Here is a 16211-nt window from a genome sequence, read left to right on the forward strand (position 1 = left end):
AAATGTGGAATCTTGGAAGATTAGCTAGTAAGCTAAAATTAATCTAATTAAATCAAATCAAATATATGAAGCTGAATGTTTTGTAATTGAGTGAACAATTTAATGTTTAAATGTACATGAACTGGATCATGTTGAAGGATTACGACTGATCACAACCTGGTGCAGGCTTGTTATCTGTAACAGAGAGAAGATGAGCTCATTTTAGTGCTACTAGAGAGTGTGATGCCTCTGCAGCATGCACCAGTGTTTTCATGTGTGGTTCCCTCTTGTGGTGAAGGGTTTGTAATTTCAGGCTTGCCAAGGTGTGCCATGAAAAATTAAGGCCTAAAATTAAAACTTTGTATAATTATGTTAGAGCTGGGTGATACAGCTGAAAATATTATCACATAAAATGTTTCATTTCAGACAGTATACATATATATAATTATTATTCATGGTCATATTCAGTTACCTATTTTTAAATACAATTAAAAACAAAAAACAAAACAAAAAAACACCAAAGTGCCACACTGGAGAGCTGACCTGCTCTTATTTATTAAAATTTATTTATTTTTTCTTTTTGGTGCAACTGAGCAGCACACTAAATGACTGGCTGTTTGTGTGTTGCTCGTAGCACATACCATTATCAAGGGATATGATAGGCTGTTTATGATCCAGTGCATATTAGTTATGTTCTTTGATTGCGGTTTGCCTTTATGTGAAACTACTGAATATTCCATTGAACAGTTTTATTATTGCTATTTTGTACAGTTTATATACAGAAAGTCTAGTCTGCATTTTTAAAGACTTTGTGCTATAAGATATAGTGATTTAAATCACAATAACACTCAACTCAAATCATGTGTCATACCACCCCCAACAACCACAGCCAAAGTACAGCCAAATAAATAAATAAATAAACTGAGAAAACAAACAAAAAAGGCCCATTTTTCATATTCAGAGACCAGATGTGATCATGTGCAAGATGAGAGTCAAATGTTAGATTGCCAGTTTTGCTTTATCCCATGCTAAAATGACTTTGGGAACCTACTCTAATATGATTTTAGACATAGCAGGGCCTGTCATCCGTAAAACTGAAATTGCACACAAGTGAACCATCCTTTGCAAAAACCTGGTCAAGTCATACACCACTTAGATTCTGATACGATACCTGTGCCTGGTCTCACATAATAGCAATAATTTCTCTCATTATATTACACATCATGATACAGTGAGGTCTTGTTAAATATGACATCACAAACAAGTCCTTATTTGATTAAAAAAAATCATCCATAATAGAATATTAAAGGGACAGTCAACACAAATTGCATTATACTACTCATAATTTCCTGTTTTCTTTTTTTCTTCAGTAAGTTTGCTTAAATGTTAAATGGAGTCCTGTTCACAAAGGCCCTAACTATAACCATATGAAATTTTAAGTTATTTTACTCTTCAGTTTTATAGAAAGTTATGAATGGTATAATATAATTCGGGCTGACTCTCCCTTTAATTTCCCCAAAAACTTAAAACAAATATAGAAATGAGGACCAAACCATTTTTAATCAGTTTTGACCATAAAAAGCATATTTCAATTACAAATCAAATAACCACCCATTTTTTTGTTGTTTAATACCAGCGTCTGAAAGGAAAATCCAAAGTTCACCGACTGGATTTCTTTTAAATCCGTCAGAAGTGTTGCTCGGGTCGGTAAGTGACGAAGCAGCAAACTGCAGCTGCTTAACAATAAAAGCTTCTCAACGGCTGATCGTTAGAAAGCTCTTATTTGTGAAGCACATACCGGAAGTGCGACTCTGTATTGGCAGATACTTGACTAAGAAACCAAGAGCGTAAACAGAGAAGAATGCATATTGAGAAACGGCCAGAGTCTACGTTCCCGTGTGTCCGTATGTCACCAGACTTGCCACCATTTTGGGGTTGAATTAAAGAACCGTTGACGTGAAGACGACGTCGTTTCTACTTTACCGTGTGTACGTCACGGCCTCTGTCGACGGTTTCCTGCGTATATGTCACATCACAATCAGGTAAGCCTAACTTGAAAGTAAAGATTGATGAGGGCTGAGTAATTGTTATTCGTTTCAAGCATTAGGGCGAATAGACACCGACTGAATTTTCATTTTTGGTTGAACTATCCCTTTAAGTAAAAAACTTCCAACTTCCACTCAAGGCTTAAGCCATTCCACTTAATAAAATTTAGCCTCGTCTAGTCAATGCTAACTTAAGACAAGCTAAAACAAGTTTGCATCTTGACCATGCACAAGGAAGATAAGCAGTCCAGAGCAGATGTTTGTCAAAAGATGTCACAAAATGAAGGGAAAATGGGAGCAGTTTTCTTCTCAGCTACAGAACAGAGCAAACTATATAGAAGGTATAAAGGGTTCATCGTGACTAAATGCCAATATTACCACAATTAACAATGTGAGGAGGATATCTTGGGAAGAAGCCACAAACACAAAAAATGTGACAGGAATGGGATTGTGGTGCGCAGTGATCTGTCACTTTAGGTCACTGGGTAAAGCGGCCACCTCATGTCCTGAGGCTTCAATAGCTGTATGGGTTCAGTTACAACTGTCTGTAGCTGTATGAAGTAGCAAACAAGGCAAAAAGCCACAACAGTGATTTATGAAAAGATATACAAGCCTGCTTATCGTTTTATTTGTATTTGTTAATAAATGTCTAACCTGCTGTAGGACATGAGTCCATACATGTGGTGTAACCATAAAAACTTCACTTACCAAATAATTCAACTTGTTTAAAAAAGGTGAAATTCTCAGTAAAACATTAATAAACTAAACCAGTATGTAGCCTTAGATCCTTACATGGGCCCCGCCTGGCAATTCCAAAGTCTAGAATAAATAGCCCTCTGTTACGTGCCAGTGTGTGTGTGTTACCTGCTGTGCTGTTGTTCTGTGCCCAGGTACTGCATCTCCCCCTTCATGTAGCTGCAGTGATTGGCAGTTAGAGCCCAGTGCTGAAAGACAGGGAAAGTTCACCAGGATAGGCCTAGTTTGCCTGCAACTGACTCACTGACCTGTCAGTGTGACCTCTGTGTGTGTGATGTCTTCTTAACAAATCTCTTGGAGCTGTTTCTTTGGTTGTAACAGTCAGATTTATTCCATTTATCTGCAGTTAAGACAAAGGATGATAGAGCATAATCATCACTGCTTGTGGACAATGGCGCATGCTCTCTCTCTCTCAGTGCAAATCATCCGTTACTTTTAGGATTACTGCTCAAAAATATACATACAATTTACAATAGATCTCATTACCAGACTGTTACTTTCTTTTCTTTTAAACACAAAATAAATTCAACATTTTCTTTAAAAAAAAACATTACTAAATTTCCTGAAATATAATAACAATATAAAACAATTTGGGACACACGTACCTGCAGTTAAGACAAAGGATGATAGAGCATAATCATCACTGCTTGTGGACAACGGCGCATGCTCTCTCTCTCTGGAAAGACGGCATACGTTACTTTAAGCTAGCGGTATTTTTACTCGAAATAAAACACATAAAAACCCGTAGGTGACTCAACAAAGATTTTACACAATTAAAATTAAACATCTAGTATTAAATGGAACACAGTCAGCTTTAAGTTTGAAGTGCTTTTACAAGTTTTATCGTCGTTTTGTCCACAGACATTTACAAATACATTACCTCAGTGCAAATCATCCGTTACTTTGAGGATTAACCATAATCCTTTGCTACTATTATTAACTGCAGGTACGGATGAAAAACAGTAGATGGCACTGTGTTCCCATTTAGCGGAATTTAACATGAACCGTATTTAACTATGTTACATCAGCATAGGCTAGATTTGTCCATTAGCCACCTTTCCTCCCTTTTGGAGGAAGTTTTATGACTGTTTTATTGTTTAGTGTAGCATTTTGTATTCCTGGTCCTCAGGGCCCACTGTGCTGTATGTTTTAGATGGTTCTCCTCTCCATCACGCAGAAGTCTGACAGCAACCTGTTCATTTTAATCACGTGTGTTGGAGCAGCAAAACATCTAAAACATGCAGGACAATGGGCCAGAGGACCAAGACTGAGAAACTCTGGTTTAGTGGCTTTTATGTTTTAGTCATCTGTTCAGTTAGTGTCTTTTAGTACTGTGTTTCCCAGCCTTTATTTCTGGGAATCCACTTTTTTACAAATGACAAAATGTCAGGGTCTCTGATGAAGACATGCCTAAGTTTTTCCTCCTAGGGTTGTCTGCATAACTCAGGCAAGACTTCCTGAATTTTTTTTACTTGCCTCACTAAAGAGCACCTGTTGTACAAGCTGTCCAAACCATTGAAATGAAACTAGACTGGACTTTATTGTAAAGGATCACAAACCGAACTGCCTGTTTGTTTCAGAGGAGATGTCCTCCCAAGTCAGACTGAGGCTGCTGCCAAGAACCCGATGCTTATTCGATGAACCTCTTCAGGTGAAAGTGGCTGGGCTGAGGTCCAGACAGGTGGTCACCATGAGAGCAAGAGTGACGGACGAGAAGGGAGTGGCGTTCAGCTCCTTGGCCACCTACAAGGCCGATGGGAGCGGGGAGATCGACCTGGAGAGAGACCCGTCACTCAGTGGGAGCTACATCGGGGTTGAACCCATGGGGCTGCTGTGGTCGATGAGGGCAGACTCCCTGCACAAAAGGTTTCAGAAAACCAAAGCACTGAACCCCAGTGTGGTGAAGTTTTCTGTGCATGAGGAGGGAGGGGAAGGCAGGATGCTGGCAGAGGCGACCAATGAGAGGTTGCTGATGGCAGATGGAGTCAGCCGATTCCCTGTCAAAGAGGGAAATATTCGTGGAGTCCTGTTTACTCCTCCAGGTTGTTATAAGTCTCTGCCATGCTTTAAATAATTCAATTAGTAAGTAATGTTAATGCTGCATGAATAATGTTTCCTACAGTCTGCAAGGTTTCCTACAGTTTTTTTGTCCATATCAATACATTTTTAAGCATGGAGGTTTAGACAATTCTCCTGTGATGTGCTGTAAGGAGGTTTTCTTAATTTGCATAACATTTGCCCTTGTTGGCCACCCTAGAATAAGACAGCCAATCACTGGCAGTCACAGGCCCACTATAGTCAAATACACAGTTACAGTTGGTGTTGTGCACCTTTTATTTACTTTTATTTAAGTTAGTTTTAATTATTTTATGCTGCTTTTGCTATAATTCATTTTGAAGCTATTAAACTGAATGACAGTTTAGTTTGACCTTTGAGCATTATCTCAGGTTCATAAAGACACTTGTCATTAAAAACACTGAATTATTTTGTTCTCACAATGAAAAATGACTAAATATGGTATATATTGTGTTCTTCTGTGTCTTCTGGTCCAGGACAAGGTCCGTTCCCTGCTGTGTTGGATCTGTACACTTTTGGTGGAGGCTTGTCAGAGAAAAGGGCAGCTTTGCTGGCCAGTCGAGGATTTATGGCTCTGACTGTTGCACTGTATGGCCATGATGACATGCCGAAGAAAATCAAAGAGGTCCATCTAGATTATTTTGAGGAAGCAATCGAGTTTTTAAAAAAACAAGATAAGGTAAGTTTTGTGAACGGTACAGGTCATATCTGAGAATTTGTATTTTTTGTCTTCCTACCAGTTTCACTTTTTTATAGCATCACTTGGGATGCTGAAGACTGGTCTGCACATACTTCCGTTTGTTTATCTGCAAAAGAATCAATCTGCGTGATATCACAAGAAATAGTAAAAAGCAGCTAATAGTTGCAGTTTTGTTTGTATGTTTTTCCATAGGTGTGCAATAAAGGAGTTGGTGTAATATCAATTTCAAAAAGTGGAGAGCTTGCTCTTTCAATAGCCTCTTACCTGCCAGGTGTTGCAGCCACAGTGTGGATTAATGGCTGCTCTGCAAATACAGTCCTCCCTCTCTACTACAAGAAGAGCCAAATCCTTCCTGCATTGATGTTTGACCTCAGCAAGCTGATTCGCACTGATTCAGAAGCTGTCATAGGAAAGTATGTTATGAATAATCCACTGGCAGAGGAGTACAAGGCCACCCTGGTCCCCATTGAACACGCCAAAGGACATTTCCTCTTTGTGGCCGCAGAGGATGACCTCAACTGGGACAGCAAGGCTTATGTGGACATGATGGTGGAGAGACTGAAGCGTCATGGGAAGGACAGCTTTGAGAGTGTGTGCTACCCTGGAGCAGGACATTACTTGGAGCCTCCTTATGGACCTTACTGCCCCTCCAGTTTACATGGGGTTGTGGGTCAACCAGCCCTGTGGGGGGGTGAGCCAAGGTCTCACGTAGCAGCTGAAGTCCACATGTGGAAGAAGATCCAGGAGTTTTTCAGAACTCACCTGACCAATGATTCTCAACAGACTAAAGCCATGTTATAGATACAGAGATCATGATATAGAGGACAAAGGAACAGATACATAACAACATTTTGGCTGCTAGTTAACTGCAAATATGAATGTTTTGTAGTGAAACAAAATATTAAATGTTTGATTTAATATTTAATGGGTTAGGGAAAGATTATGACTGATCATAACCTAATGCACAATTACTACTCATGGCCTACAGTTTTTAATGTTAGTTTGAAAAAAGTGTGATATTGAGAAGCAGAAACTAGAAAATGATCAAACTCACGAAGACAGTCACAGGACAACAAGTATACAGTGCCAATATGCAACATAATGATGAACATGCTCTCAGGGGTTCTCAAAGTGCGGGCCAATGGAAGCCCTCATAAACATTTTGTGCAGTCCTCGAACATGTCATGGGATACATGCATTATATTTTAATCATGTCGTACATTACTTGACTACTGTGTCAAATTGTGACCCTCTAACAAGCATCATGTTTGGAATGACAGCTTGGACTACTGCTCAATGCCACAACATCTATCAAAAACTGTAGAAAAAAAAAACGCACTTTAATGTCCACTACAGAAAAAAACACTTGGTTGAAGAAAAAAGGAAGTTTTAGGAAAATTACATCAACTGTTTTATCTGCAGACAGCAGACTTAAGTGCTTAAGGAAGTTATCATTGTTATGAGACCAATCACAGATCCTTTTTGTTATCAAATTTTTATTGTTTATTGACCACAAACCTTGCAACAATTTCGTGGGCGTCCCTGTGTGGACCTCAATCATATGCCAGACTTCCAAGTGTCCTTGTTTAGATGTGTACTCAGAAAAATCAATACGTTGTCTATACCAATACTTAATATCACAGTATGTTGTCTTCTTCATATTGTCCATACTCTGAAGTCATGCTTGTCACTTTGAATATGTTTTTTAAAAATATTTTTGGTGGGCTTTTATGCCTTTAATGGATAGGACAGGAAAAGAAGAGAGGGTGAAGGGGGTGACATGCAGCAAAGGAATGGAGTGTGGGCTCTATCAAGTTTTCACATACAGTAAAAACAAATACACACAATGTTGTGTGGGTACACTGAAAAACTGTGTACTTCTTTTGCTGTGGCAACTTAACTTTCCTTTGGCCAGCCACAGCCATTACTAAACCCCTCTGATCATATGTACAGTATATTACATTTATATAAATATTATAATTAGAGTGTTGTAATAGTAATAATAATAATAATAATAATAATACACAGTGGAAATTTAAAATACAATGTGAAGTGCTCTCGGTGTCTGTTGTGCTTAAATACATATTTGATATGAATTGTATTTTCTTTCTCTATTTTGTTGTGAGATGTTTTATTAAAGAATTTCAGAAGTCTGTCTGCCTCGTTTTCCTTTCTCTCACAATCTCAGTATGAGATTATACTCTGGTAATGTCCTTAACTGTAACAGTAAGGAGTTTTCTGTCAGGTGCCTGGTAATCATCACTGTGGCCACTAGATGGCGATGATACTGCCAGTGTTACAGCAGTACACTGAGTTTGGAAGGGTTGGATTCAAACTACATTGTGTTTAAAGTGCATGAAGAAATGTATATATTTAGATTTATATTTTAATTTCTCCATGCACTCTAAAGAGAATAATGGGCAAAGGTTTTCATTGGCTGTAAAGTTTGTATATTTTACTTTTGACGACAGTTACACTTTGACAGGACAGAAAATCAATCATCCTGTACTTGATCAGTGTTTCCCAGACTTTTTTTTTCTGGGGACCTGTTTTTTAAACATGACAAACCATAGTGACCCAGTTCACAATAGGCCTTATTAATAAATCTTGGGAGAGTTAATTTGCTGGTTAAAATGTGTTGTTTTTTTTTTTTTTTTTCCATCATCCTGTCAATACACTGATTTATACTGAACTGACTTGTGCTGCATTGTCACCCTGATTATGTGTGTGCTGTTGTTCTGGTGGTTCATTTTTTTTTCTAAAAAGTGTGTTTATGACTGAGTGTATTCATGCATCCATGTCGGGGAAATGACCTTTTAAAATTTCAAACAGGAAATTGTCAGAGGAACTGTCTGGCACCATAAAAACAATGAAATATTCTGCTGACAATCAGTACATGATAATGATTTTTGCAAAATGTTGAACATTCTTTCAGATGATCTGTGCTGCAGACTGTCGTCACTAACATGGAATCGAACGGCTCACTCCAGAATCTTTCGGGCCTCTTGACTCTTTCAGCAGCTGTCACAGGTCATCTATTTTTAATACAGTGAAACACAAGGTTATGAGAAATTTCTGAAAATATTGTGGTTGGCATTATTGTCAGACCCTTATGTACATTCTGTGTACAGTCGATCCTTATTTCTTAACTCATTTTTATTATATACATGTTTAGCTCTGTTTTCATTTTTTGAAGCCATAGTTATTAAAACACTGGTTAAAGTTTATGGTTTCATCACCTTTTCATTTGGGACAATAAAATAAAATATAATGCCTCCATTACTTGTCACAAATGTTAACCACTTTCGACGGATTATTGCAAAAGTGTGTGTGTTCTTACTTCACAGCATTTCTTCACACCTGCCCAAAACTTTTGCACAATACTGTATGCATATTTGCTGCAACTTTACTCACTATCATTAAACTTTTAGACTGTACTGCAATATCAGCTTGAATTTATGTATGTTGCTTGACTTTTGAATTTTACTTGAATGGTTATAAATTTTAGCTTCCCTTATGTAATTTTATTTTCTATTCTTAATCACCATTGGTTTCATGTTTTGTTCTAACTCTAACAGAGAGGGTTTTAACTTTGGTGGGGAGGTGATTTACTCTTTGAGGTGAAACATAAACTGAACCACTAAAACTTTCCCACAGTTCCTAATTTGATTGTGTTTTGGTGAAGAGGGTTTACTCAGGCCAAATTTTGAGATGCTGAACAAATGGAGTTCTTGACTTGTTTGAAAATGACTTTCTCTCTGGTTAAATGTGTTTTTTATTGTCCCATCAATTCACTGATTTATACTGAACTGAGTTGAAAATGTTGAGCAGGGGTGGAAGTAATGAATGACAGCTACTCAAACTACCATGATCTAAACCTCTTTTCATAGACAACGCCTCACTGAACAGAGGTTTTCGTACAATTAGAAGTGTAGTTACCCACATTCATCTTTTTTAGACATGTTTTCCTACATTTTTTTCAGTCTGCTGACGGACATTTTCTATTCTTTCAGTTGATCTGTGCTGCAGACTGTCGTCACTGACTTAAACAGCCTGACTCTGGCCTCTTCTGTTTGTCAGCAGCTGTCACAGGTAGGCTATTTTTAATACTATGGAGGTTCAGGAGGGTTTTACCACTGGCTGCTATTAAAGGGAGACAAACACCTGAAACAGACCCGTGGAGATGTTAACAGCCATTCAGCACCATCTGAGAATCAGTCAGCTCCTACAAGTGCTTTATAGGAGTCATTACCAAACACTAGATCCTGACCCACAGGTGGGTCACAGGAGAACCTCAGAGCATTTAATTTCTGTGAAAAAAAAAACTAAATGAAATTTGTAATTTTTAAAGTTTGTATTATTTTAAAGTAAAAAAACCACAAAATTTAATAATTAAAAAAAAATGCCTAAGTATGTGCGTGTTACGACCCCCAAGTTGGGCTTGAGGATGAGGGGTGTAACATTAAATAAATTTAACCGGGAGAAAAAGGAAGGAAGGAAGGAAGACTGCGACAAAATGTAAACAAAGGTTCTTTTATTAACAAATGTGTCAAATTAAGTTAACTAATTAAACTAACAAAAGGGTTAACTTAACCTACTAAATTAAACACGCACACACAAAAGACAACAAGTGTCCATGCTAGCCAGGAAGGCTAACAAGAACACAAGCACAGAAAACAATGAGTGCCTTTGCTAGCTGGCGGGACTAGCAAAGCACATGAGGGCGCCCAAACGAGTGTCCTTGCCAACCATGGAGGTAAACAAGGCACATGAAACACAAGGACAAGTGACTTCACTAGCTGGGAGCGCTAGCAAAGCACTTGTCAACCACCACAAGTAGTCTAACCTACTGCAGACTGTAGCCTGCTGAATGGCACACTGGCCCTGACATGGGGACTACTGTCCACTGAATGGCTCACTGGCCCTGATTGGCTGCACTCTCCAGGCTTTTAAGCACCAGGTCCTGATTGCAGAGCAGCTGCACCTGATGCCAATCACTACAACCTGCAAGGGGGGAGGGGCAGAACCTGAGCACAGGAGAGCACAGCACCACACAGACACTGTGGCACATAACAGTGTGACTGATAAAAATTTTAGAAATACACAACACAAAGAATTATATAAAGTTCCTAATGATATCAGAAAACTCATCCCTGATGAAATATTCACAAGAAATAATAAAGTTTGCCAGTTTTTATGTTGCTGTTACTGTCATGCATTAACTGTAATATGAAATATTTATATAGGTATAGTTGTCAGTTTCCCAATAAATAAGGGGTCCCATGAGGGAAAAGGTTGGATGGGAACCACAATTTTAGTGGATGTAATTAACATGTATAATTATGAACCAAACACACTATTAAAATGAATATACTGCACGTCTCACACAAGCTACAGTACACACAAATGCAGATGTGGCTGGGAAATCAAAACCTTTGAACAGGTTTAAATCCGTGTGGAAAGTGAGTAAACCAAGTTTGTAAAAACAAAATTCCCTAGAAATTTCACTAAAAGACTTGATGGTGACTTTAGAGGAAAAGTCAGAAAAAGTCACTGGAACCAATAAAACTGATGTCCTGGGGACCATGAATGTCACAAAATCTCATCTAATGGTTGGTGAATGTTTCATTCTGGACAAAAGTGTTGGCCTGACTGACACAACAAAATTGCCATCCATAAAGCTATGTCTCTAGCATGGCTAAAAAAAGTTATGTATTAATTCTTTATGGTGCTTGACATTTAGATCAACATGAACAGTTCATAAAAAACACCTGAGGACATTTTAGTAGGGAAGAGAAAGAGTCCAAATAATACTGTATTTTTGGGGCTCATGCCAATCCCAATATTAGGAAGGATCCATATTGGAATTGAGAAAATATGATAAACCATACATAAAATTATGCATAAAGAATAAAAACAATCTTCATTATGTTGTGTTAAAACATAAAAAAGTTTTCATATAGGCGCATATCAGACAACATACTGATATAGACCAATATAGCCATTATAGACCAGTATTGGGCCACTAATATCAGTTATCCAGTGTCTCAGTGTGGCTTACACATTCAAATATCTCACACCCAATTTATTCAAGGGCAAAATATTTTACTAATACTAAAAAAGCTGTTAAAAACTGATACTGCAATTGCAATATTGTTGTTATATTATTATATGCAGTATTAGAGTGAGTGATAATTTTTACATTATTATTCTCATTTTCATTGAAAAACATATTAAATTGATTCACTGTGATTTTTGCAGGGATCTGTACCAAACAAAGATGTTTTTTCAGTTTGTAAAACATGGTGTGTAGGCCAAGAAGCATGGCAATTTTTAATTACAAATGACATTTTGACACACATTTCACCTTTAACAAATATTGTGTCTCCTGTGATTTGAAAATTGCAGGAGGCCATATTGAGATTTGAGAAAAAAAAAAAAAAAGCCTTAATTTATGCGGAATTTTGGAACATTTTGGAACACGTCCTTTGATGTGTCATTAAAGAACGTGTCACCACATTCCGTGTTCCATGCACAACAGGCATAAGAACACAAACTGTGGACAGTTAGTTCAGATAGACGTGTTGGATGGACATTGACTTGTTAGTACGTAGTGATCGTTTTGGAAACTTGTTGAACATTATCATGGAAAACAAATCTTCACCAAAGATTTACAATCGCTGTTCTCTGTTCCTCAATAGAGGTCGAGGTAAGTAAGAAATCCAGACAAATCTGTGTTCATTTGTATAAATTATCCATGACTGATGTCAGTGATCTGAATCTGTACTGTGAGATGTTTAAAGGACCTTTTCATACAGTTGGTGGAAACAATTCACAACAAATCAATGTTCCACTGTTTTTCTCATTTTTAGACAGCAACAGCAGCACAAATCAACATTGTGCAGCGTCTGGAAAGAATGGGGGGACTAAAAGAAAAGCCAGTCCTGACAAGAGGACCTCCAACAAGAGGACAAGGGTGTCTGACTATGAAGCCCAGAACACTTCTTGGATGGACGTTTTCGCCAAAATCCTGGACAGGAAAGGTATGTCAAACTGTAACGCAGATTGTTAACATTAAAATGAACTTACCCTGGGAAGTCCTGATAATGAGCTAATTATGCTAATTCCCCAACATGCAACTCTTAGCAACCAAGTTGTATTTTATCCACCAGCCCTCTACATGACGTTTCAATCAAAAGTTCAGGTGACATATTTTGAAACGTGAAACTTTGTTGTGTGCTAATTTAGAGAGAAGCAGCGGCCCACCAGAGAGACGCAACTCATCTGTGGAGGATGTTAGCGAGAGGAGCGGGAAGAGAAAGGCCGCCGCTGATGAAGAAGGACCGAGCAGGAAGAGGCAGAGGAGCCTGGACCTGCAGCAGATCAAACAAGAACTGTTGGTAGAAGCCCGAAGAGGTAAGTAGTGATTAATGTCTGACTTTATTTTAAGGTAAAGAGAAAAATTAGGATTTACATGAGGTATAACACAGGAAATATCAATATTAGAGCTTTGGTAAGATGGAAATTATGTTATTCAGAACTGTGACTCAACAAAATATGTGTATCTGTCTGTTCAGCTGATTTTGAGGCTAAATATCAAGAAGAGAATCGGCTCGGTGAAGGAGGCTGTGGAGCTGTGTTTGGAGGATATCGCAAAACAGATAATTTACCTGTAAGTGTTACACACAAGCGCACACCATACACACACATGCACAGTGGTCAGAAAGTGCTAACCAAAGTGTTGTTTGTGTCTTGTAGGTTGCGATCAAACACATTCCAAAGGACAACATTTTTTGCAAACACGAGGTAAGTAAGTTTGGAGATATATTTGCTTTAAACTACACATTCATCTACAGATCCATCTTGCATCTGTTTTGAGCAACGTCCTGAAATGGTTAAAAAGAAGTTTATCACCAAACAAAAGCTGTTGAAATCTGCTGTTTCTCTGCTCTCACTGGCTGAATGTATTCTGTATGAATGGTGGTTCTCTGTGAGTCTCTGGAACTTCTTCCCCTCATCCTCCATCTTGTTGTGACGTTTCAGGACCAGAATGGGACCCAGATCGTGATGGAGGTGGCCATCATGTTGAAACTGCAGACTGGAACAGATGGTTCAGTGGGGACATCAGCACCAGTGTCCCTGCTGGACTGGTATGATCTGGACCAGGAGCTCATCCTGGTGATGGAGAGACCAGTCCCCTGCAAAGACCTCTTAGAGTACATTGAGGCCAACGGAGGCTCCCTACAGGAGGACCAAGCCAAGGTAAGCGGCCGTGTGTGTTTCAAGCTTTTTATATCTTAGCTCAGGTTAGGAAATCCTAAATACTTAATCCAACATTGCTAATCAACTTTTATGTCACCCTGGCAACCAAACAGTTAAGTGAGTTAGGAAGTTTCTGTAATACCTTGTCCTGCCCTGTTTCAGTGTCTGTAGGTTTGTAGATAGTTGTAGAAACTGTATGTTGCAGTTGTTGTCCGCTTTGAATCACAGCCTTGAAAATTCGATACCTCACCCTTGTCTTTCTGTCTCTGTCAGATCATAATGAAACAGCTGGTCGACGCAGCAAAAGAACTTGAGGATAAGAACATCTTTCACCGGGACATCAAGCTGGAAAACATCCTAATCGAGACCGGCTCGGATGTCCCGTGTGTTCGCCTGATTGACTTTGGCCTGGGCTGTTTTACTGAGGAGGGATCATCTTACAGCATCTTTTACGGTGAGATGTCGAGCTTCTATGTTGCTTTACACTCATATTTACCTGTCTGTGACTTTAACATTCAAACAAAGCTTCTCCCCATCCTCACGTCTTGTTATTACATTTGTGTATTCTAGGTACCTCTGCTTACATCCCCCCGGAGTGGTACAGCCGCTGCACCTACAGGCCTGGACCCTCCACGGTGTGGCAGCTGGGAGCGGTCCTGTTCGAGTCGCTCCACAGAGACAAGGTGTTCGAGACCAAAGAATTTCTCAGACACAGGTTGAGCATCGATAGGAACCTGACCAAAAGTAAGAAATCAGAAACTTGCTCACATTCTGTAGTTCACATTCTGATGGATCACTGCCGTCACCTTCACCTTTCTCCTCTTTCTTTTTCTCCAGACTGCCAGAGGTTCTTGAGAGCATGTTTGGCCAAAGCACCTGAAGAGCGCAGCACCCTGGAGCAGCTCCAGCTTCACCCATGGCTCAAATAAGTTTAATATCTTAACCTACACACCTTCTTTATCCACTACAGGCTAAAATGTATGCATATGTGTAAATGTGCAATGTGTGTGCAACTCCACACGTCATTTTTACATTCATTAACATACCTCTGTAAAAGAGCCTGTTGTATTGTGAGGAGAGTCTAGTTGCCCCCTGAAATCCCACTTTCCTCGCCCCAACTGCTCTCTCATTGCTTGTGTGGAACATGACAGGTCCCACACAAACAAAGGGGGAAATGGTTGCTAGCATTGGTTTTGATATCGTTGATATCGTCAATTTTGCAATAGGTGTATGACATGTAAGAACAAGCCAAGCAGCCAATCCTACCCCCTGGGGACCCCTTATAATTGTGCAAAGAGACATCTTGCTTTAGATATGAAAAATGCGTGACTGCCGTTGACTTTTTGCAAGGTGTTGTGTTCTCCCATCAAAAGCTCTTCGTTCACAGATAATAGCAGCCCAAGCTTCTCCTGCTGTTGGTGGCTGTGGCAACATCCATCCTCATCTACATGCAGCAGCACAAAGGAAAGAACGCTCTTCAGCCCGGATGAACCAGTCCATCCCAACTCCTGCTGACCATTGATACCACTGCAAAGTGGATCCACACCCACATGGATCTACACTTTCCTCTGCAAAGATTGACTTCCCGCAACATGGACCAGCACAGCATGATGGCTCAGCAGGAAGTCACCGCAGATCAGCACAGAATGACAACTCAACAAGATGTAGACGCAAAGCAGCACAGATCGACAGATCATCAAGATGTCAAGGTGAAACTTTGTTGTGTGCTAATTTAGAGAGCAGCAGCAGCCCACTAGAGAGATGCAGTTCATCTGTGGAGGATGTTAGCGAGAGGAGCGGGAAAAGAAAGGTCGCCGCTGATGAAGAAGGGCCGAGCAGGAAGAGGCAGAGGAGAGTGGACCTGCAGCAGATAAAACAATCAAAAGATTGACTGCCCACAACATGGACCAGCACAGCACGATGTCTCAGCAGGAAGTCACTGCAGATCAGCGCAGAATGACAACTCAACAAGATGTAGACGCAAAGCAGCACAGATCAATGGATCATCAAGATGTCAACGCAGAGCGGCGCAGATCGACGGATTATCAGGAAGTCAACACAGAGCGACGCAGATGGACACATCATCAAGATGTCAACGCAAAAAGCATACTTTCTGCTAATGCTATTTAGTCTCTATATTTCAGTTTGAGACAGTAAAAATGAATCACTGTTATCTTTTAATTTCTGGTCTGAAGAACTGTAATTGTTTATTTGAAATGCAAAAAAATGAAATGAAAATATTGTCAAGGAGTGTTCAAGATTGTATGGGATTAATGTATTACCTTGATGCTCAATAAAATCAGTTAAAAAAAACAGAAAAATGTTGTTGTATGGGTCTGTTTTTATATGTTTTCTGCAGTTGCAACAACTGTCTCAAGGTTATGTAGCCCTGA

At 39.3% G+C, this 16211-nt stretch overlaps 2 protein-coding genes across 2 annotated transcripts; both read left to right on the forward strand.

The window, feature by feature from the left end:
- The first annotated feature begins 1872 nt into the window (after positions 1-1872).
- On the forward strand, positions 1873-6546 carry LOC146318033 (acyl-coenzyme A thioesterase 1-like). Its single transcript, XM_084732859.1, has 4 exons — positions 1873-2021; positions 4361-4822; positions 5333-5535; positions 5749-6546. The coding sequence occupies exons 2-4, from the start codon at positions 4366-4368 to the stop codon at positions 6355-6357; spliced, it is 1269 nt and encodes a 422-aa protein (XP_084588985.1). The 5' UTR covers positions 1873-2021; positions 4361-4365; the 3' UTR covers positions 6358-6546.
- Positions 6547-13447: 6901 nt separating this feature from the next.
- Positions 13448-14747, forward strand: LOC146318034 (serine/threonine-protein kinase pim-3-like). Its single transcript, XM_084732860.1, has 4 exons — positions 13448-13818; positions 14092-14272; positions 14389-14562; positions 14656-14747. The coding sequence occupies exons 1-4, from the start codon at positions 13534-13536 to the stop codon at positions 14745-14747; spliced, it is 732 nt and encodes a 243-aa protein (XP_084588986.1). The 5' UTR covers positions 13448-13533.
- Positions 14748-16211: the final 1464 nt, after the last annotated feature.

The sequence above is a fragment of the Lutjanus erythropterus genome, chromosome 12 (assembly GCF_056507025.1).
Source record: "Lutjanus erythropterus isolate fLutEry1 chromosome 12, fLutEry1.hap2, whole genome shotgun sequence".
NCBI lineage: Eukaryota > Metazoa > Chordata > Actinopteri > Lutjaniformes > Lutjanidae > Lutjanus > Lutjanus erythropterus.

Excerpts from the sequence above, each read along its gene's own strand:
- LOC146318033 (XM_084732859.1), top strand. The coding sequence starts at position 4,366 with ATGTCCTCCCAAGTCAGACTGAGGCTGCTGCCAAGAACCCGATGCTTA. Across the intron at positions 4,823-5,332 it reads AGTCCTGTTTACTCCTCCAG|GACAAGGTCCGTTCCCTGCT; the intron begins GTTGTTATAAGT and ends CTTCTGGTCCAG. Across the intron at positions 5,536-5,748 it reads TTTTAAAAAAACAAGATAAG|GTGTGCAATAAAGGAGTTGG; the intron begins GTAAGTTTTGTG and ends GTTTTTCCATAG.
- LOC146318034 (XM_084732860.1), top strand. The coding sequence starts at position 13,534 with ATGGTGGTTCTCTGTGAGTCTCTGGAACTTCTTCCCCTCATCCTCCAT. Across the intron at positions 13,819-14,091 it reads TACAGGAGGACCAAGCCAAG|ATCATAATGAAACAGCTGGT; the intron begins GTAAGCGGCCGT and ends TGTCTCTGTCAG. Across the intron at positions 14,563-14,655 it reads CGATAGGAACCTGACCAAAA|ACTGCCAGAGGTTCTTGAGA; the intron begins GTAAGAAATCAG and ends CTTTTTCTCCAG.